The sequence below is a fragment of the Tachyglossus aculeatus genome, chromosome 11 (genome assembly GCF_015852505.1).
Source record: "Tachyglossus aculeatus isolate mTacAcu1 chromosome 11, mTacAcu1.pri, whole genome shotgun sequence".
NCBI classification, from domain to species: domain Eukaryota; kingdom Metazoa; phylum Chordata; class Mammalia; order Monotremata; family Tachyglossidae; genus Tachyglossus; species Tachyglossus aculeatus.
In genome coordinates, this window is record NC_052076.1 from 52,500,337 (window position 1) to 52,523,540 (window position 23,204).

Consider the following 23,204-nt stretch of genomic DNA (forward strand, 5'->3'; position numbering starts at 1 on the left):
GGCCCACATCCTGCCTCTGGCCTGGAATGCTCTCCCTCCTCAAATCTGCTGGACAATTACTCTCTACTCGTTCAAAACCTTATTTAACGCGCATCTTGTCCAAGAGGCCTTCCCAGACTGGGCCCCACTTTCCCTTATCTCCCAATCCCTTCTGAGTTGCCCTGATTTGCTTCCTCTGCTCTTCCCCTTCCCAGCCCCACAATACTTATGTACATAGCTGCAATTTTATTTTATTTGTATTGACGTCGGTCTCCCTCGCGCTAGACTGTAAGCTGGTTGTGGGCAGGGGATGTCACTGTTTATTGTACTTTCCCAAGCACTTTGTACAGTTCTCTGTACACAGTAAGTGCTCAATAAATACGATTGAATGAATGAATGACTATGTGCCAAGTACTGAACTAAGTACTGATACATGATAATCAGATCCCACATGGAGCGCACAGTCTGAGTATGAGGGAGAACAGGTATTGAAATCCCCATTTTGCCGATGAGGGAGCTGAAGCACAGAGAAGTGAAGTGACTTGCCCAAGGGCACACCACAGACATGTGGTGGAGTCGGGATTAGAACCCAGGTCCTTCTGACTCCTGGGCCCGTGCTCTATCCGTTAAGTCACGCTGCTTCTCAGACTTTCAGACTTAGGATTGTAGAGGGGCATACAGACCTGTGAAAAGGGGAGTTCTGGTGTGGCGTGGCAGCCAGCTTTCCCCATCGTGATGGTATTGGGTTTCAAGTAAGGTTAAAGTGGTCTGTTCTACCAAAAGTGGCAACTTGAGTTTTGTGTTCTATGCTGCAGCTAATCCCTCAATGGGAGGTATCTGAATTCTTCGTTGATTTCAAGTAGGGTTAAAGTGTTATCTATGCTACCAAGAGTAGGAAGGGTAGCAACTTGCCCGACTTCAGACCTCTGAGTTCACACTGCTTTGGTTTTGCCCTGTCCCTGTCGTTATGATCCTATGAGGAGTTTCTTTAAAAAAAAACCCAACTTTATTTGTTCCTTCTCTTTTCCGCCGCTCTCCTGTATTTCTCTACTGTTTCTTTTTCAATCTTACGTACGGTTTCATTTGCCACCGAAGCAAAATGGCAAAATATTTATGGACCTAGGAGAAACACTTAAAACCGTCTCTGATTAGGCACATGTAGCTAAACACATTTAGAGTGTCTGTGTACCCAGAGAGGGTGGTTATGTCCAGGATCGGATAGTTCCCGGTGCCCTTTGCTGAGGTCGGATTGCTGGGAGGAACGTAGCTTCAGCTCAGGGCTCCGGGCCGCTCGGCTGCGAGGGTCTCGTGGCGGTCAGCAGGTCCAGTGAGCGGTCCCTCTGCTCCTGCTCAGACAGGACGGGCCGGTAGCCCAGAAGGGCCATGGCCTCCTTGCAGATGTTCTGCAGGCGGACCACCTTCTGGTAAGGCAGGGACCAGCGCCAGGCCTGGGAGACGTTGAGAGCGCTCCGGGCGTTGGTGTGGAACGGGTGCTGCCCCAGGCCCCGGCCGCGGGTGACGTTTTGCACCCACAGCTGAAGTCGAGGCAGGAAGTGGAGCCCCGTGAAGTTGTAGAGCCGGGAGACCTGGGCCAGCGGGGCCCGGGCCAGGTCCTCGTAGCGCAGCAGCAGGTAGCGGCCCCGCAGCGAGGCGGGCAGGGCCCGCGCGGCCTCGTAGATCTCCGTGTGGCTCTGGCAGACGGCCTGCATGAACCGGTAGGGTCGGTCCTCCTCCTTGGTGCTCTCCCACTGCCGCCCCAGCACGATCCGGGTGTCCCGCGTCAGGTAATCGCCGGTGCCCTCTCGGGAGTGGAACACGGCCCGGGGGTCGCGCACCAGGTGGACGACGTGCAGGTCGAGGGAGGGGTCGGTCAGCAGCGGGTAGAGGACCCGCAGGTTGAAGAAGCGCACCTCCTTGACCACCACGTGGCTGTAGGAGCGGCAGGCCTCCTCCACCACCCCGAAGGGCGCTTTGCCGCACACGGTGTTGCAGTCGATCTGGCTGATGATGTCATCCCGCTGGAACAGGCCACAGGCGGGCGGGGAGCACAGGGCCCGGCTGACCGGCCACTGGAAGAGGCTGGACTGTTTCCTGGAGCCGGGGCCCATGTAGGCGTCGAAGACGTCCATGTCGCAGAGGAAGACGGAACGTACCAGATCCCGCACGGCCATGTGGAGCGCGGCGGCCCTGCCCTGAGACAGGGCTTCCCACACGTGCCAGGCGGGCTCCATCAGGTAGAAGACGTCGGGGTGCTGGCTGAACAGCTGCCCCACGAAGGAGGAGCCCGAGCGCCACGAGGACAGGACGAGCACGTGCACGCGGCCCCCCGGCTCCTCCTCCGGGGAGGGGCCTTGGCGGTGGCTCCGCAGCTGGAAGAAGAGGATGATGGCAGCGAACTGGACCACCACGACGACCAGCAGCATTTTCATCTTGCTCTTCTGTTGCATGGTCGAGGCAGGGGTGGAGAGTCTGGCGGAAACACAAAGAGAGTCGGATCGCAGAATCAGCACCCTCCTTCCTCGCCCCAGGCAGCCAAAGCCCCTCCATATATAGTGGGTATATATTTTTATACCCATTTCCCAGCCCTGATTGGCAGCATTCCTCCTTCCTCCAGCATTGTGCCTCTTACCCCCTGCTACTTCTTGAACCAGCCGCTGTCAGTCAGCCTGCAGGAGCATCCGCGGCGAGAAGGGGAAATGGATGTGGTGGCAACAGAGGTCTGTGCCCGCCCGCTGGAACCTGGGTCAGCTGTCCTCCCAGTCTCCTTTCGGGGCTCCCCTCTCTACAACAAGGACGAAGAGATTTGGGGGTTCAGGGGCCTGTTGCAAAGACAGCCATTATAATCAGGGAGGTTCGGACTCCATTATTTCTACTAGTGTCTGTCTCCCCCTCTAGACGTTAAGCTAATTGTGGGCAGGGAGCGTGTCTGCCAACTCTCTTGTATTGTACTCTCCCAAGCGCTTAGTACAGTGCTGTGCATGTATTAAGAGCTCAGTAAATTCCATTGACGACGACGACAATGATGGTGTAGACCATGAGATGACAGGGACCCCTTGATCCCACCCTGTCTCTGATTACTACAGCTCCCTCTCAGCTCTCCTCTTGCTTCACTGAAAGGATAGGACTCTGAAACTGCACATTCTCAGCCAGCTGCTTTTTTTTTTTCTAATGGTATTTGTTAAAGCGCTTACTATGTGCCAAGTACTGTACTGACTGTTAGGGTAGATAAAAGCTAATCAGGTTGGACACAGTCCCTGCCCCACATGGGGCTCACCATCTTAATCCCCATTTTACGGATGAAGTAACTGCGGCACGATGAGGTAACTGTGGCACAGAGAAGTGAGGTGACTTGCCCAAGGTCACACAGCAGACATGTGGCGGAGCTGGGATTAGAACCCAGGTCCTTCTGATTCCCAGGCCCGTGCTCTATCCACTGGGCCGTGCTGCTTCTCTTTATCCAGAGAGTAAACCTTCCCTTCCACCTCATAATATCTCTCTCCTGGATATGCCTCCATCTCTTCTGGGCTGTAAACCAAGAAACTATGGCATTCAGAGCAACAAAGTTCCATCGGGTCCCTCTACTTCCCTCCTGACTTTCACAACTGCTAAAATGTCGCAAGAGCCTAATCAAGGCCAACTCTGACTCCCCCTTTCCCCGTGCCAAGGAAGTCCCTGGTGCCCCCGCCCCCCCCATTCATACCAAAACTGTTCCCAATATCCCCCCGGCAAACCGAGGCTCTCCCTGTTATCGCACACACATCAAGGCTGTTCCCAATGTCCCCCCAATCCCTGGTATCCCCCCCAATCCCTACTTCTAGTCCTCCTAGCCCCTCCCTTCCTCTTTCCCATTCCTGCCCCAAAAGAGTCCCTGGTTTTCATCCCCTCCCATTCCCTGTCCAACCCCTCATCACACCCCTGTTCTCTCCTTCCATCATCCAGTCAGTTTATTGAGCACTTACCGGTATTGAGCACTGAACTAAGCACTGGGGTGAGTACAGTATAGCAATGTAACAGACACATTCACTGCCCACAGTGAGCTTACAGTCTTATCACACCAGGTCCCAAGCATCCCCTCCCCCTGTATGTATATATATATATATTCCCCTCCCCCGTATGTATATATATATATAAAGATATATATATATATAAATTCCCCTCCCCCTGTATGTATATATATATAAAGATATATATATATGTATCTTTCTCTCTCTCTCTCTCTCTCTCTCTCTCCCTCTCAAAACCCCATTTTCCAACTCCACTGGGAGCAAACTCCTTCTGGGGTGCAGCACAGTGTTTTGGCCTATTGTAAGGGCTTAATACCATAACTAAATACCATAAACATAATCTTGTCAATCCTAACAATTGTGGTATTTAAGTGCTTACTATGTGCCAAGCAGTATACTAAAGCACTGGGGTAGATACAAGATAATCAGGTCCCGCTTAGAGCTTTTGTACTTTCCCAAGTGCTTAGGGCAGCAATTGAGCAATTGCTTATTGAGCAATAAGTGCTCAGTACATGTGACTGATAGAAATAGGAGGAAGAACGGGCTTCTGGTATCTGAATGGAGGCATGGGTTCGAATCCCACTTCTGACACTTCCTTTTTGAGAAGCAGGGTGGCTCAGTGGAAAGAGCCCGGGCTTGGGAGTCAGAAGTCATGTGTTCTAATTCCGGCGCCGCCACTTGTCAGCTGTGACACTTTGGGCAAGTCACTTAACTTCTCTGTGCCTCAATTACCTCATCTGTAAAATGGGGATTAAGACTGTGAGCCCCACCGGGAACAACCTGATCACCTTGTATCCCCCCCCAGCGCTTAGGACAGTGCTTTGCATATAGGAAGTGCTTAACAAATGCTGTTATTATCAAATCCCCACTTTGCAGATGAGGGAACTGGGGCACAGAGAACTTTAGTGACTTGTCCAAGATCACACAGTGGGTACATGTGGGAGGCAGGATTAGAACCCAGGTCCTCTGAATCTCAGGCCCATGCTCTTTCCAGAGGGCCACGCTGCCCCTCTTACCTGATGACACTGCCTCCTGAGCTGCTCTCTCCCAAATGGGCCTCACCTTCTCCCACTTCCCTCTTGGCCGCCGCCGCCCCCCCAGTCTCATGCTAACAGTTCCTGGTTTGCCAACACAGCATTCTTTTGGTTCATTTATTCATTCATTTATTCGATTGTATTTATTGAGCACTTACTGTGTGCAAAGCACTGTACTAAGCACTTGGGAAGTACAAGTCGGCAACATATAGGGACAGTCCCTACCCAACAATGGGCTCACAGTCTAGAAGGGGGAGACAGACAACAAAACAAAACATGTGGACAGGTGTCAAGTCACCAGAATAAAAATAAAGCTAGATACACATCATTAACAAAATAAATAGAATAGTAAATATGTTCAAGTAAAATAAATAGAGTAATAAATCTGTACAAACATATATACAGGAGCTGTGGGGAGGGGAAGGAGGTAGGCTGGGGGGGATGGGGAGGAGGAGAGGAAAAAGGGGGCTCCATCTGGGAAGGCCTCCTGGAGGAGGTGAGCTCTCAGTAGGGCTTTGATTTTGGTTCTCATCCTACCCCCCTTTTCATGCTTCCCTTTTTCCCTTTTTTTGCCTTTTTCCGTTTCCATATCAGCGAGACCACCTCTTGCAGCGGCCACAAGACACTCAGGTTTGTCCAAGTCTTGTTAACCTCCCCAGCCCGGCCAAAAGCATAGAAGCTGTTTTATCATTTATTTAATATTATTTGGACATGACGTGAGGCAGCAGAGAGAAAGAGCACATGGAATGTCAGGCTTGGGGTGATTCTCATCTCGCACTCTTCTCTGCGTTGCCCTGACTCTCTTCCTCGCTCTTCCCCCGTCCCAGCTCCACAGCACTTGTACCAGAGTTATCCCCAAGGCCGGGACTGATAGGGGCTATCAGGGTCAGAGGGCAGGAGATGAAGACAGCTCACCTGAGCATAAGAGAAATAAGAACTTAAGGCCTCTCACCAGGGTAAAATTGGAAGTGAGGATGGGGAAGACAGAAAAACATGGAGGAAGAGGGAAAAAACTAAGGTGCGGTGGTTAATCTTTGATCTACCATAATTAAAAATTATGTCAACCTATCAGGCCCAGAGTCCAGGAAAGAGTCAGAAACGGGGCCAAGCCCAACTTCCCTCTATTCCGGGAGAGCAGTAGCTCTCACAGGTGTTCCACAAAGCCGAACCATTGCTCCCACTTCCCTGTCCGGGACTCGGAATCCATTCTCTCCAACAGGGCATCCACTGACTCACCTGCCAACAGCTACTGGCTTCAAACCAAATGTTTCCCCTTGTTTGCATCCGGTCTCCATAACCTTACTCCCTAATGATCGTTAGCCATCATTTGCCTTCAGACCTCAGCTGTAGAGGACACGAAAGAAGAAGTTGCTTGCTCCCAGCCCACCGCGTGACTTGGAAAGCCCCGATTCTCCATTGTTTCTAGCCGGCCCTGGCTAGGAAGGGTGAGAAGGGAGCTACGCTAAAGCAGAGCTTCTGTTTCCCACGCTCCATTCCTCATTTCCCAGCTTCTGGGAAACCTTCCAGTTCAGTAAGGCAGCTGACGAGAAGCAGGCCAGTACAGCCTTTCAGATCTCTCTGTGAATCCTGCACGATCCTTGCCGCCCGCTTGAATCTAAATAACTTTGGGCACCTCGTTCTTAGACCCTGAGCCTCAGGTGGGACAGGGACTGTGTCCGACCCGATCAACTTGCGTCTCCTCCAGAGCTTAGAACAGTGCTTGGCACATAGTAAGTGCTTGACAAATCAGTAATAATAACAGTATCCTGGTCTGGGACGCTTTCTCCTCTAAACGGAGAAGCAGCATGGCCTAGTGGAAAGAACACGGGCCTTAGATTGTGCGGTCCATGTGAGACAGGGATTGTGCCTGACTCTCCGGCTCTGCCACTTGTCTGCTTTGTGACCTTGGGCAAGTCACTTAGCATCTCTGTGCCTCAGTTACAGCATCTGTAAAATGGGGATTAAGACTGTGAGCCCCGTGCGGGGCAGGGACTGGGTCCCACCCGATTACCTTGTATCTACTCCATCGCTTAGTACAGTGCCTGGGACAACCTGATCACCTTGTAACCTCCCAAGCGCTTAGAACAGTGCTCGGCACATAGTAGCCGCTTAATACATGCCAGTATTATTCTTATCATAAATACCATTGATTAATTGATTGATTTGGGGCAACTACTGCTCTGAAAAAAGGAAAGTCCCCATGCTCAGATACCTAGCATATGCATATCCAGAAAACTGGGTTACCAAATTTTTGGTTGTGATAAACATTTAGAGGGGTGTGCTATCTATATAATAATAATAATAATAATAGCATTTATTAAGCGCTTACTATGTGCAAAGCACTGTTCTAAGCGCTGAAGCGCTATATTCAAGTCACTCTGTATATATGTTTGTACATATTTATTACTCTATTTTACTTGTACATATTTATTCTATTTATTTAATTTTGTTAATGTGTTTTGTTGTCTGTCTCCCCCTTCTAGACTGTGAGCCCGCTGTTGGGTAGGGACCATCTCTATATGTTGCCAACTTGTACTTCCCAAGCGCTTAGTACAGTGCTCTGCACACAGTAAGCACTCAATAAATATGATTGAATGAATGAATGAATGGCACATAGTAAGTGCATAACAGCTATCACAATTATTATCATTATTATTCCCTAGCTCATAGCCCAGTGCTCAGCAGTCAATCAGCGGTATTTATTGAGCACTTCCTCTGCGCAGAGCACTGTACTGAGTGCTTGGGAGGTAACTTTCCTGCCTACAAGGAGTTTCCGGGCTTCAGGGGCAGACAGACATTAAAATAAATTACAGAAAGGTAGAGTGTAAGGATAAGTACGTAAATCACGCGGGGCTGAGGGTGACTCTCAAGTGCTTACGTTATTCAGATCAGAGTGCAGAGGGGAAGGTTAATAGGGGAAATGAGGTTTTAGTCAGAGAAAGCTTCTTGGAAGAGGTGTAAAATTAGGAGGGCTTCAAAGGTGGGGAGAGGCAGACTGACATATGAATAAGGGTGAGGGAGTTGAAGCCCAGAAGGAGGATATGGGCAAGGGGTGAGACCTACGAGTTGGAAGTGCAGTGAGTAGGTTCCCATTAGAGGAGCAAAGTCTGAGGATTATGGTAGGAGATCAGGGAAGAAAGACAAGAGAGGGATAGCTGATTGACTGCCTTAAAGGCATGGTAAGGAATTTCCGTTGGATGTGGAGGTGGATCGACAACTATTGGAGGTTTTTGAGGTGTGTGGGGAGATGTGAACTGAACGTTGTTGGGTTTGTCTTTTTTAGAAAAATGACCCTGGGCAGCAAAGTATGAACTTTCCAGCACTTAGAACAGTGCTTTGCACATAGTAAAAGCGCTTAATCAATGCCATCATCATCATCATTATTATTATTATTATTAGAGAAGCAGCGTGGATCAGTGGAAAGAGCCCAAGCTTGGGAGTCAGAGGTCATGGGTTCAAATGCCGGCTCCACCAATTGTCAGCTGTGTGCCTTTGGGCAAGTAACTTCACTTCCCTGCACCTCAGTTACCTCATCTGTAAAATGGGGATTAAGACTGTGAGCCCCCCATGAGACAACCTGATCACCTTGTAACCTCTCCAGTGCTTAGAACAGTGCTTTGCACATAGCAAGCACTTAATAAATGCCATTATTATTATTATTATTATTATGAAATGGAAGGGAAAAACGGGAGGCAGGGGGATCAGCAAGGAGGCTGATGTCAAGGCGGGAAGATAATTGGTTGGATCAGGGTGGTGACTGGTTGGGGGTTATTTTAATTAGGAAAGAACTGTAGTTTCCCCCTTGAATTGCTCAGCACCTCCTTGGAGGCTTGATTTTGACGCATCAGAGAATAAGAGAACTTTAATAATAATAATAATGATGGCATTTATTAAGCGCTTACTATGTGCAAAGCACTGTTCTAAGCGCTGGGAGGATAGAAGGTGATGAGGTTGTCCCACATGGGGCTCACAGTCTTCATCCCCATTTTACAGATGAGGGAACTGAGGCCCAGAGAAGTTAAGTGACTTGCCCAAAGTCACACAGCTGCCAAGTGGTGGAGCCGGGATTTGAACCCATGACCTCTGACTCCGAAGCCCGGGCTCTTTCCCACTGAGCCACGCTGCTTTCAGCTAGAGCTTTGGCTGGCTCTCAGGCCAAAGTCTCTTTTACCTTTCTGGAAAAGTGTTTAGGGCCTCTCCTTGTTATCAGTGTTTTAACTGAACAGGAAGAACTGTGGGGCAGCCAAACCCAGGAATAGGGGGTAAGAAATTGACCAATCAGCACCTCTGGACCTCCCAATTGCTTCAATCTTCCAAAAAAAAAAGTATTTTCCTTCTTTTGTATCTTGGGAGTCAGAAGATCTGAATTCTAGTCCCAGCTCCGCCATTTGGTCTACTCTGTGATCTGCGCCAAGTTGCTTAGCTTCTCCGTGCCTCAGTTTCCACATCTATAAAAATAGTGATGATGCCTGTTTTCCCTTCCCCCTCAGACTGTGAGTCCAGTGAGGAACAGGGACTGCGTTCAATCTCTTTCCACTGACTCCAACCCAGTAGCCCGGTAGAGTCCTTGACAGAGAATAAGCGTTTAACAAATACCTTAATAATGGTAATATTAATGATGGCATTTATTAAGCGCTTACTATGTGCAAAGCACTGTTCTAAGCGTGGGGAGGTTATAAGGTGATCAGGTTGTCCCACGTGGGGCTTACAGTCTTAATCTTGGAGAAGCAGCGTCTTGGAGCGTCTCCAATCTTAGTCTTGGAGAAGCAGCATGGCTCAGTGGAAAGAGCACAGGCTTTGGAGTCAGAGGTCATGGGTTCAAATCCCGGCTTTGCCAATTGTCAGCTGTGTGACTTTGGGCAAGTCACTTAACTTCTCTGTGCGTCAGTGACCTCATCTGTAAAATGGGGATGAAGACTGTGAGCCCCAAGTGGGACAACCTGATCACCTTGTAACCTCCCAGCGCTTAGAACAGTGCTTTGTACATAGTAAGCGCTTAATAAATGCCAATATTATTATTATTATTATTATTAATCCCCATTTTACAGATGAGGTAATTGAGGCCCAGAGAAGTTAAGTGACTTGCCCAAAGACACACACCTTACCACAGTGAACCGAATATTAGTACAGCACTCTACAATCAGTAGGTATTCAATACATAATCTGGATTGATTGGTTCACAGCTCATATGAGTTCATTCATCCCAGTACCCTACTGAGGATTTTTTGTTTGGTTTGGGTTTGTTTTTTTTAAAATGCTACCATGTTGCTCATTTGTTCACCTTGCCCTGACACTGACCCATCTGTCAGTCTTCTCCCATCCCGAATTTGGGACGTGATTTTTCCCTAAATGAACTATCTTGAACTTGTCCCTTTTTGAAGCGCAACCTGTTGTTTTAGTGTCTCCAAGAAAGAGCTCTGTGGTTCCAAGCAATATTAAGAAATGTTACTTAGAGTGACTGTTCCTCACTAGGTTGATCAATAAGCTTGTCAGGAGTGTGAATCATTTAGTCTGGAGGGAACAACCAAACCTTTCAAACTTTTGGAAACAAATATTCCTCAAGGAAGAGAAAGTAAAGTTGGTCATTAGTATGACTCCTGGTAGCCCCTAAAATCTAAAGTCTGGTCTTAGGTCCATCATTGATCCCTTTTTTTTTTTTTTAATGGTATTTGTTAAGCACTTACTGTGTGCTGGGCACTGGGGTAGATACAAGCAAATCAGGTTGGACACAGTCCATGTTCACATGGGCCTCTCAGTCTTAATCCCCATTTTACAGTTGAGGTATTTGAGGTCCAGAGAAATTCATTCATTCAATCGTATTTATTGAGCGCTTACTGATCTCCCATCCTCGTGTCTCTCCCCACTTCAATCCATACTTCATGCTGCTGCACGGATTGTCTTTGTCCAGAAACGCACTGGGTATGTTACTCCCCTCCTCAAAAATCTCCAGTGGCTACCAATCAATCTGCGCATCAGGCAGAAACTCCTCACCCTGGGCTTCAAGGCTGTCCATCACCTCGCTCCCTCATACCTCATCTCCCTTCTCTCTTTCTACAGCCCAGCCCGCACCCTCCGCTCCTCTGCCGCTAATCTCCTCACTGTACCTCGTTCTCGCCCGTCCCGCCATCGACCCCCGGCCCACGTCCTCCCCCGGGGCTGGAATGGCCTCCCTCTGCCCACCTGCCAAGCTAGCTCTCTTCCTCCCTTCAAGGCCCTACTGAGAGCTCACCTCCTCCAGGAGGCCTTCCCAGACTGAGCCCCTTCCTTCCTCTCCCCCTCGTCCCCCTCTCCATCCCCCCCATCTTACCTCCTTCCCTTCCCCACAGCACCTGCATATATGTATATATGTTTGTACATATTTATTACTCTATTTATTTTACTTGTACATACCTATTCTATTTATTTTATTTTGTTAGTATGTTTGGTTTTGTTCTGTCTCCCCCTTTTAGACTGTGAGCCCACTGTTGGGTAGGGACTGTCTCTATATGTTGCCAACCTGTACTTCCCAAGCGCTTAGTACAGTGCTCTGCACACAGTAAGCGCTCAATAAATACGATTGATGATGATGATGTGTGCAGAGCACTTAACTAAGCGCTTGGGAAGTACAAGTTGGCAACATAGAGACGGGCCCTACCCAACAGCGGGCTCACAGTCTAGAAGGGGGAGACAGACAACAAAACATGTGGACAGGTGGCAAGTCATCAGAATGAAGCGACCTGCCCAGCAGACAGGTGCTGGAGCCGAGATTAGAAGTCAGGTCCGTCTGACTCCACTAGGCCATGTTGCTTCTCGCTTTATTTGAAAAAAAATAATAATAATAATGATAGCATTTATTAAGCACTTACTATGTGCAAAGCACTGTTCTAAGCGCTGGGGAGGTTACAAGGTGATGAGGTTGTCCCACTGGGGAACTCACAGTCTTAATCCCCATTTTACAGACGAGGGAACTGAGGCCCAGAGAAGTTAAGTGACTTGCCCAAAGTCACACAGCTGACAAGTGGCGGAGCCAGGATTTGAACCCGTGACCTCTGACTCCAAAGCCCGGGCTCTTCCCACTGAGCCATGCTGCTTCCCAAAACCCAGTGGGGTTTAAATTTCCCTTCTGCTCTGGAGAGGACTTTGCCTGCTTGAATCCTCTTCCGACTGGGAGAATGACAAGAAGTGACAGCAACCGAAATAAACTTGTGTGTCATATCTGCTACTAATCCGAAAGGCCTGCTGGGCTAGTAGGAAAGCTTAGTTATCCCTGGAATGCTGAGCAGAAACCAGAAACACCAGGACACTAACACTTACCCTTTGTTAACATATCTTGCTCATCTATTGGAATCTGCCACTACGGTTAGTAAAAACAAAGCAAAAAAACCTCTTGGATGTTAAGAGCATTTGTTTTGATGTTAGGAGCATTTGTCTTGAAATGACAGCTTCACTCCTTCCTGAAGAATCCATCAATATTATTTTTTATGGCATTTGTTAAGCGCTTACTATGTGCAAAGCACCGTTCTAAGCACTGGAGAGGTTACAAGGTGATCAGGTTGTCCCACGGTGGGCTCACCCTCTTAATCCCCATTTTACAGATGAGGTCACTGAGGCACAGAGAAGTGAAGCGACTTGCCCCAAGTCACACAGCCGACAACTGGTAGAGCCGGGATTTGAACCCCTGACCTCTGACTCCAAAGCCCGTGCTCTTTCCACTGAGCCACGCTGCTTCTTGTTATTATTTATTGACTACATACTGTTTGCCGAGCGGTGTACTGATAATTAATCAATCAATCAATCGTATTTATTGAGCGCTTACTATGTGCAGAGCACTGTACTAAGCGCTTGGGAAGTACAAATTGGCATCACATAGAGACAGTCCCTACCCAACAGTGGGCTCACAGTCTAAAAGGGGGAGACAGAGAACAGAACCAAACATACCAACAAAATAAAATAAGTAGGATAGAAATGTACAAGTAAAATAAATAAATAAATAGAGTAATAAATATGTACAACCATATATACATATATACAGGTGCTGTGGGGAAGGGAAGGAGGTAAGACGGGGGGATGGAGAGGGGGACGAGGGGGATAATTCATTCATTGTGGTGTGGTATTTGTTAAGCGTTTACTACGTGAGCACCGATCCATCTGGGGCGTCTGCCGCATTCAGGAATCCTTTGTAAACCAGCTGGAAACAGGGAGAGAGACACAGGCCATTCAGTGTCTGGATCCCAGCCTATACGCAATATGGCTTCAGCATATTCCTAGTGTCCTCACCCCCACCAGGCCTTCCAGGGAGGCCAAGAGGGGAGCCAGGAGAAGGGGAAAAAAATCACAGAAACATTCTAGGAATGGTGCTCTGGAAGTTGGGTCCCGGGGCTGAGCTCGTTGTCGGAGAGGGGTCTGGATAAACTGGGATAGTTGGCACTATGGCGAACATTGGCCTCCTCCTTCCCAACCTCCACCCTGTCACTCCTTTGTTCCCCAAAATGTACAGCATGGCGTAGTGGAAAGGGCTTGGAGACCCAATCAATCCATCAATCAGTGGTACTTATTGAGCATTTCCTCTGTGCAGAGCACCTAAGCCCTTGGTGCCAACTTGTCCTTCCCAAGCGCTTAGTCCAGTGCTCTGCACACAGTAAGCGCTCAATAAATACGATTGAATGAATGAATGAGTGAATGGAGGAAAATATCACAGAAGTGATATCCCTGCCCACATGAGGTTTACAGTCTAGACCCGGGTTCTAATCCCAGCTCCGCCAATTGCCTGCCGTATGACCTTGGGTTAGTCACTTCACTTCTGTAAGCCTCAGTTTCTTTGTAAAATGGGAATTAAATACCTGTTTTCCCTCTCTCTTAAGCCTGGGAGCCCCCTGTGAAACAGGTACTGTCTCCGACATGATTGGGTTGCATCGACTCCAATGCTTGAAACATTGATTGGCATAGAGAAGGCACTTAACAAATACTTTTGTTATTATTACTCTAGGAGAGGCCTTCTTTAATAATAAATGCCTTAATAAATGCCTTCTCTGGTGCCCAGTACTATGGCTTTTGAGGAGGTCCTCTCTCAATAGTTACTTTCTCAGTGGAAAGAGCACGGGCTTTGGAGTCAGAGGTCATGGGTTCAAATCCCGGCTCCGCCACTTGTCAGCTGGGTGACTTTGGGGAAGTCACTTCACTTCTCTGGCCTCAGTTACCTCATCTGTAAAATGGGGGATTAAGACTTTGAGCCCCACGTGGGACAATCTGGTCACCTTGTAACCTCCCCAGCTCCTAGAACAGTGCTTTGCACATAGTAAGCGCTTAATACATGCTATAAAAAAATCCTTACTATGTGCAGAGCAATGTACTAAGCACTTGGGAGATTACAGTACAACAGAACAGAGACGTTCCCTACCCACAGTGAGTTTCCAGTTTGGAGGGTGAGCCAGACGTTAATAAAATAAATAATGTATAATATATAAATTACAGAAGCAGCAACAGCAGAGCAAAGATTGCTTCTTTAGACTGTGAGCCCCATGTGGGACAGGGACTGTGTTGGCTTGGTTAACTCATATCTTTCCCAGCACTTAGCATACCGTATAGCACATAGTAAGCACTTAAATAGCACAGTGATTATTATTATTCCTTAACCCCATGTCTTCCACTTCCTGAATCCAGGAGGAAGAGAAGCTGCTGGAAGTTTAGGAACTTTAAAGTGCGTAGATGTATATACAAATATACTTGCATATGTAACATACATTTTATGGTATTTGTTAAGTACTTACTAGTGCCAGACAGACACTATGCTAAGTGTGGGGAAAGATACAACATGATTGTGTTGGACGCGGTCCCTGTCCCTCATAGGGCTCACAGTCTGAATCCTCATTTTGCATATGAGGTAACAGACCTGTGTCTGTTAAGAAGTTAAGTGACTTACCCAAGGTCACACAGCAGGCAAGTGGCAGAGCTGGGATTAGACCCCAATCAATCAATCAATAAATCAATTGTATTTATTGAGCGCTTACTGTGTGCAGAGCACTGTACTAAGCGCTTGGGAAGTACAAGTTGGCAACATATAGAGACGGTCCCTACCCAACAGTGGGCTCCCAGTCTAGAAGGGGGAGACAGAGAACAAAACCAAACATATTAACAAAATAAAATAAATGGAATAGATATGTACAAGTAAAATAAATAAATGAATAATCAATCAATCGTATTTATTGAGCGCTTACTGTGTGCAGAGCACTGTACTAAGCGCTTGGGAAGTACAAGTTGGCAACATATAGAGACAGTCCCTACCCAACAGTGGGCTCACAGTCTAGAAGTCCTCTGATTTCCAGGCTTGGGCTCTATCCACTAATAATAATGGCATTTATTAAGCACTTACTATGTGCAAAGCACTGTTCTAAGCGCTGGGGAGGTTACAAGGTGATCAGGTTGTCCCACGGGGGGGGGGCTCACAGTCTTAATCGCCATTTTACAGATGAGGTAACTGAGGCCCAGTGAAGTGACTTGCCCAAAGTCACACAGTTGACAACTGGGAGAGCTGGGATTTGAACCCATGACCTCTGACTCCAAAGCCCGTGCTCTTTCCACTGAGCCACACTGCTTCTCTCTCTATATATATATATCTATCTATATCTATATAGACATATATATCTGTGTGTGTATATACATATATATACATATGACATCTCTCGCCACAGTGTACAAATAGTAGGCACCCTGAATCAAATTTCCTGTACTGGGAAGAGGCTTATTATTATTAAGTGCCGTGGAGTCGTTTCCAATTCATAGAAACTCCATGGGGGGTATACTTTCTCCAGAACGTTCTGTCCTCTGCCATAATCCGCAACCTTTTTTTTATGGGTCTTCTGTTATCATTGTTATGGTCTTTATCCATCTAGCTGCCGGCCTGCCCCTTCCACGTTTCCCCTGGACTTTTCCTAGCATTAGTGTCTTCTCCAGAGAATTACTCCTCCAGATTCTGTGTCCAAAATGTGCTACTCCGGGTCGAGTCATTTGGCCTTCCAAAGACCACTTTGGTTGAATTTGCTCTAAAATCCAGTTGTTTGTCTTTCGGGCAGTCCGTGGTATTCGCAAAAGCCTTCTCCAACACCACATTTCAAAAGAAAGAGGCTAGAGAGACTCTGATCTTACCTCTTTGGCCGCTATAGTTTCCCCTCTGCTTTTGGAGAGGCTAAGTAGTTTTCCAGTCACCAAACCTCCATCTGGTCAGCTTCTGGCTCACTTCAGATTCAGCTTCCTCCTACTCCTGCTCTTTGCAAAGCTGTCCCTGCTCCGTCCCTGGGTAAAACCTGCAGAGAACTGTTGCAGGGCCCCACCTTTCAGACTTGGGAGGGATATTTGATAGTCAGGCACCCTCCCCAAACTACTGGAAACATCCTAGGGCTCCCCACCAAGGCTGTGAGCTCGCAGGGTCATGAGATTAACATATCAAGGAAATTCTCAGGAAAGAATTTTCACTCACCCCTAAACAAAGAGCCTCCCTGAAGAACGCTGCAGGGGAGAGCTTGAAAGAAGAAGTCTCACAGCTCCCACGCCCATTCTGGAAAGCGATTTCCTTGCTAGGGACTGGATTTTGCATACACTGAATCCCAGGCCAGGTGAGTGGTGGTTAAAGAGGGAGTGGGGGGTACTAGAAGATCCCAGGGTGGAGCAAAGGCTAGACTGCAGCAGCCACAAACTGTCTTCAGAAAGATAACCTAGAGCAAAACACGCTGGTGTTCGTCCACTATGGAATAGGTCAAATGATCGTGTATGAGTGTGATAAAAATCAAGTTTGGGGTGTTGATGAAATTTTTATCAGTCAAACCAAAAACAGGAATGAAAGCAGAGACATGGGGTGGTGAGCTATCTGAGAGCCCGCTGGGTGTCTCCTTTCCCACCCCCCCCCCGAAGAACCTGCGATTAATTGCTGGAAATTCCAGATTAAGTTGCTACTGCTCAGAATATTCTCTTTTAAATTGCTCTAATCTAATCACCCCAGCCCCATCCTTTCCCGTGGCCACCCCTGAGAATTTCCTTGATATGTTAATCTCATGCCCTCCCCCCCAGGCCTGTCCCATCCATCCCTTCCTCAACCCTTGTGCAGTCCCCTCTGACCTTGTCATTACTGAACCCTGGTTCTCCCCAGATGTCTCCCCTGTTGCTTTCTTCCAAGGGGGCTCATCTTCTCTCCACTTCCCAAGACTCACTGAGAAAGGGAGAAGGGTTGGCTCCCTTCTTTTGTTAAGGGCTTCCTCTGTGGCAGGCACTGTATTAAATGCTGGAATAGATTCTAGATAAACAGGACTAGACCCAGTCTCTGTCCCACCTGGGGCTCCCAATCTATGTCAGAGGGAATAGGTCTTAATCTCCAATTTACAGGTGAAGTAACTGAGGCACAGAGAAGTTAAATGACTTGCCCAGAAGCGTGGCAGAGCTGACACTAGAACCCAGGTCCTCTGATTTTCAGGCCCTTGCTCTTTGCACTAAGCCACACTGATTCCCTAATTCTTGCCTCCTAATTCATTCATTCAATCGTATTTATTGAGCGCTTACTGTGTGCAGAGCACTGGACTAAGCGCTTGGGAAGTAAAAGTTGGCAACAGATAGAGATGGTACCTACCTAACAACGGGCTCACAGTCTAGAAGGGGGAGACAGACAACAAAACAAAACGTGGACAGGTGTCAAGTCATCAGAATAAATAGAAGTAAAGCTAGATGCACATCATTAACAAAATAAATAGAATAGTAAATATGTACAAGTAAAATAAGGTAATAAATCTGTACAAACATATACAGGTGCTGTGGGCAGGAGAAGGAGGTAGGGCGGGGGGATGGGGAGGAGGAGAGGAAAAAGGGGGCTCAGTCTGGGAGCGCTTACTAATTATTGATTAAGCACTTACTATGTGCAAGGCACTGTTCTAAGCTCTGGGGGGGCCCACGAGGTGATCAGGTTGTCCCACGGGGAACTCACGGTCTTAATCCCCATTTTACAGATGAGGGAACTGAGGCTCAGAGAAGCTAAGTGACTTGCCCAAAGTCACACAGCTGGCAAGTGGCAGAGCTGGGATTTGAACCCTTGACCACTGACTCCAAAGCCCGTGCTCTTTCCACTGAGCCACGCTCCTAATGCCACTTTGGCACCATATCTCTCTCTCTCTCCCCATCCCTCTCTTTCCTTTCCTTTGAAGCCCACATCATCTGACTCAATAAATCAATAAATACAATTGAATGAATGAATGACTCTACCACCCACTCCAATGACTGTCATTCATCACCTCCCAGGCCCCACCTCCAATTTTCTGAATCACTTTGATCCCTTTCTCACCTTCTTTCTCTGTCTCTCTCTCTCCATCTCCACAGGGATCCTCAGGGACTTCAATATCTACAAACTGAAATATTGAGAAGCACGGCGGCTTGGTGGAAAGGGCACGGGCTTGGGAGTCCGAGGTGGTGGGTTCGAATCCCGCTCTGCCACTTGTCAGCTGTGTGACTTTGAGCAAGTCGCAACTTCTCTGCACCTCAGTTACCTCCTCTGTGAAATGGGGACTAAAACTGTGAGCCCCACATGGGACAACCCTGATAACCCTGTATCTACCCCAACACTTAGAAGAGTGCTTGGCACATAGTAAGCGCTGAACAAATACCGTCATTATTATCATTACATGGATTTTTAAAAAGTGAATTTGTTAAGCTCTTACTGTGTGACAGGAATCGTACCAAGTGTGTACTATGTGAGAAGCAGCGTGGCTCAGTGGAAAGATCCCGGGCTTTGGAGTCAAAGGTCATGGGTTCTATCCCGGCTCTGCCACATGTCTGCTGTGTGACATTGGGCAAGTTACTTAACTTCTCTGAGCCTCAGTTACCTCATCTGTAAAATGGGGATTAAGACTGTGAGCCCCACGTGGGACAACCCGATCACCCTTGTATCACTCCCAGCACTTAGAATAGTGGTTTGCACATAGTAAGCACTTAACAAATGCCATCATTATCATTATTATTATTACTAAGTGCTGGGGTAGATACAGGCTAATCAGGATGGAAATGGCCCATGTGCCAAGTGCTGGGGTCGTTGAGGGTGGGATGAAATCAAATGCCCAAAGGTCACAGATCGAAGAGTGGAGAATTTAAGTGATTAATAATAATAATAATAATAATAATAATAATAATGGCATTTATTAAGCGCTTACTATGTGCAAAGCACTGTTCTAAGCGCTGGGGAGGTTACAAGGTGACCAGATTGTCCCACGGGGGGACCCCAGTCTTAATCCCCATTTTACAGATGAGGTAACTGAGGCACAGAGAGGTTAAGTGACTTGCCCAAAGTCACACAGCTGACAAGTGGCGGAGCCAGGATTTGAACCCATGACCTCTGACTCCAAAGCCTGTGCTCTTCCCACTGAGCCATTACTATGGATAGAGTACTGAACTAAACTCTTGAGAGAGCCCAATAGAATAATAATAATAATAATAATGGTATTTGTTAAGCGCTTACTATGTGCCACGCACTGTTCTAAGCACTGGGGAGGTTACAAGGTAATCAGGTTGTCCCCTGGGGGGCTCACAGCCTTCGTCCCCATTTGACAGATGAGGGAACTGAGGCCCAGAGAAGTGAAGTGACTTGCCCAAAGCAAGTCGGGTGGGACACAGTCCCCGTCCCACCTGGGGCTCCCAGTCTCCATCCCGATTTTAAAGACGAGGTAACTGAGGCCCAGAGAGGTGAAGCGACTTGCCCAAGGTCACACAACAGACAGCGTGGCGGAGCCGGGATTAGAACCCACGATCCATGCCATTCTGATTCCCAGGCCCGTGCTCTATCCACTAGGCCATGCTGCCTCTCTAGAAGCCATAATCCCTACCTTCAAGCAGTCCATCACCAATCAATGACATTTTTTGAGTGCTTACTATATGCAGGGCATTGTGTTAAGTGTTTGAGAGAGCACAAGAGAGTAAATAGACACAATTCCTGCCCCCAGCAAGGAGTTTACAATCTAGCAGGGCAGACAGGCGCTAAAATAAATTTCAAGTACAGGAGTAGCCCGCATTCCCTCTATTTGCCTTCCCTTCTGTGTCCTTTAAGCCCTTGATATTCACCCCACTCCCAGCCCCACAGCACTTATGCACATGTCCTTATCCACTCCCATTTCTCCCATCTCTAATTCCCATGTTCCCCATTTCTTCTCAGGTCGGTCTCCCTCTCAATCAATCAATCAATCAATCGTATTTATTGAGCGCTTACTATGTGCAGAGCACTGTACTAAGCGCTTGGGAAGTACAAATTGGCATCACATAGAGACAGTCCCTACCCGATAGTGGGCTCACAGTCTAAAAGGGGGGAGACAGAGAACAGAACCAAACATACCAACAAAATAAAATAAGTAGGATAGAAATGTACAAGTAAAATAAATAAATAAATAAACAGAGTAACAAATATGTACAAACATATATACATATATACAGGTGCTGGGGGGAAGGGAAGGAGGTAAGATGGGGGGATGGAGAGGGGGACGAGGGGGAGGAAGGAAGGGGCTCAGTCTGGGAAGGCCTCCTGGAGGAGGTGAGCTCTCAGCAGGGCCTTGAAGGGAGGAAGAGAGCTAGCTTGGCGGATGGGCAGAGGGAGGGCATTCCAGGCCCGGGGGATGACGTGGGCCGGGGGTCGATGGCGGGACAGGCGAGAGCGAGGTACAGTGAGGAGATTAGTGGTGGAGGAGCGGAGGGTGCGGGCTGGGCAGTGGAAGGAGAGAAGGGAGGTGAGGTAGGAGGGGGCGAGGTGATGGACAGCCTTGAAGCCCAGGGTGAGGAGTTTCTGCCTGATGCGCAGATTGATCGGTAGCCATTGGAGGTTTTTGAGGAGGGGAGTGATATGTCCAGAGCGTTTCTGGACAAAGATAATCCGGGCAGCAGCATGAAGTATGGATTGAAGTGGAGAGAGACACGAGGATGGGAGATCAGAGAGAAGGCTAGTGCAGTAGTCCAGACGGGATAGGATGAGAGCTTGAATTAGCAGGGTAGCGGTTTGGATGGAGAGGAAAGGGCGGATCTTGGCAATGTTGCGGAGCTGAGACCGGCAGGTTTTGGTGACGGCTTGGATGTGAGGGGTGAATGAGAGAGCGGAGTCGAGGATGACACCAAGGTTGCGGGCTTGTGAGACGGGAAGGATGGTAGTGCCGTCAACAGAGATGGGAAAGTCAGGGAGAGGACAAGGTTTGGGAGGGAAGACAAGAAGCTCAGTCTTTGACATGTTGAGCTTTAGGTGGCGGGCGGACATCCAGATGGAGATGTCCTGAAGGCAGGAGGAGATGCGAGCCTAGGCTGTAAACTCCTTTGTGCAGGGATTGTATCTACCAATGCAGTCTCCCAAGCACTTAGTACAGTGCTCTCCACAGTTAATGCTCAATAACTACCTCTGATAGATCAATTAATTGATTGATAAGGATTTGTATTTAAGAGCAAGTACCTGAAAACTTTGAGGTACTCAAGTGTAAATTGATGCAGGAGGGAGGGAGAAAAGAATGGGGGGATGACAGGATTAGTTGGAGAAAAATTCCCATAGGAGATGTGTTTTCAGTAAGGTTTTGAAGCTCTCCCCCTTCCTCCCCCTCTCCATCCCCCCCATCTTATCTCCTTCCCTTCCCCACAGCACCTGTATATATGTATATATGTTTGTACATATTTATTACTCTATTTATTTTACTTGTACATATCGATTCTATTTATTTTATTTTGTTAATATGTTTGGTTTTGTTCTCTTTCTCCCCCTTCTAGACTGTGAGCCCACTGTTGGGTAGGGTCTGTCTCTATATGTTGCCAACTTGTACTTCCCAAGCGCTTAGTACAGTGCTGTGCACACAGTAAGCGCTCAATAAACACGATTGATTGATTGATTGAAGCTGGGGAGAGTGGCGGTCTGTGGGTTATGAATGGGGAGGGAGTTTCACTCAGGTTATGAACAAGAGATTGGAGGTGAGTGAGACAAGAGTGAGTAGGTTGGTATTGGAGGAGTTAAGTGTTTATGGCTGGATTGTAGTGGTAGAGGAGTGAGGATAGGTAGAGGGGAGGGAATTGAGTGCCTTAAAGCCAATAATAATGATAATAATTGTATTTGTTAAGCACTTACTAGATATCAAGCACCGTATACTAGGCATGGGATAGGTATAAAATAACCAGGTCCCACATGGGGCTCATAGTCCCATAGTGTGAAGCAGCAACTTAATTTCTCTGTGCCTCAGTTACCTCATCTGTAAAATGGGGATGAAGACTGTGAGCCCCATGTGGGACAACCTCATTACCTTGTATCTACCCCAGCGCTTAGAACAGTGCTTGGCACATAGTAAGCACTTAACAAATACCATTATTATTATTATTATTAAAGTCTTAGTAGGAGGGAGAACAGGTATTGAATCCCCACTTTGCAGATGAGCTAACTGAGGTACAGAGGAGTGAAGTGACTTGCCCAAGGACATACAGTGGACAAGTAGCAGAGCCGGGATTAGAACCCAGGTCCTCTGACTCCAACGCCTGTGCTCTTTCCCCTAGGCCACACTGCTTCTCAACAGTAGAGATTCAGCTTGATGCAGAGGTGGATAGACAACCTTTGAAGGTTTTTGAGGCATGGGGAGATGTGGACAGAACAGTTGTTTAGAAAAATTGTTTGGGGCAGGGAATGTGTCTGTTACGTTGTTGTGCTGTACTCTCCCAAGCGTTCAGTACAGTGCTCTGCTTACAGTAAGCACTCAGTAAATATGATTGATAAAAAAAATGGTACGGGCAGTTGAGTGAAGTACAATCTAGGGGGAAGACAGATTCTGTATTGAATCACAGTTGGGGAAGCAACAGCATTTAAAATAAATACTTAAGTGCTGTGGCAGAGGTCGATGAGGAATAACGGCGAGTACCGGAGAGGTCCGGTGATATGGAAGTACAGGCGTGGAAGCGGGGGAGTAGGTGGAATTAGATTGGAGAATGGATAGATTAATAATGATAATAATAATAATAATGGCATTTATTAAGCGCTTACCATGTACAAAGCACTGTTCTAGGCGCTGGAGAGGTTCAAGGTGATCAGGTTGTCCCACGGGGGGCTCACAGTCTTAATCCCCATTTTCCAGATGAGGTAACTGAGGCACAGAGAAGTGAAGTGACTTGCCCAAAGTCACACAGCTGACAATAGGCAGAGCTGGGATTTGAAACCATGACCTCTGACTCCAAAGCCCGGGCT

The 23,204-nt window shown here is 47.7% G+C and overlaps 1 protein-coding gene across 2 annotated transcripts; it reads right to left on the reverse strand.

The window, feature by feature from the left end:
* Positions 1–578: 578 nt before the first annotated feature.
* Positions 579–16,239, reverse strand: LOC119934653 (carbohydrate sulfotransferase 4-like). 2 transcript variants are annotated; one of them, XM_038754211.1, is made up of 3 exons: positions 16,139–16,239; positions 2,609–2,761; positions 579–2,448 (listed from the first exon to the last, which is right to left on the reverse strand). In XM_038754211.1, the coding sequence occupies exon 3, from the start codon at positions 2,424–2,426 to the stop codon at positions 1,254–1,256; it is 1,173 nt and encodes a 390-aa protein (XP_038610139.1). In that variant the 5' UTR covers positions 2,427–2,448; positions 2,609–2,761; positions 16,139–16,239; the 3' UTR covers positions 579–1,253. The 2 variants fall into 2 exon arrangements, with proteins under 2 accessions (XP_038610139.1, XP_038610140.1); XM_038754212.1 differs by lacking the exons at positions 2,609–2,761; positions 16,139–16,239 and adding an exon at positions 6,254–6,308.
* Positions 16,240–23,204: the final 6,965 nt, after the last annotated feature.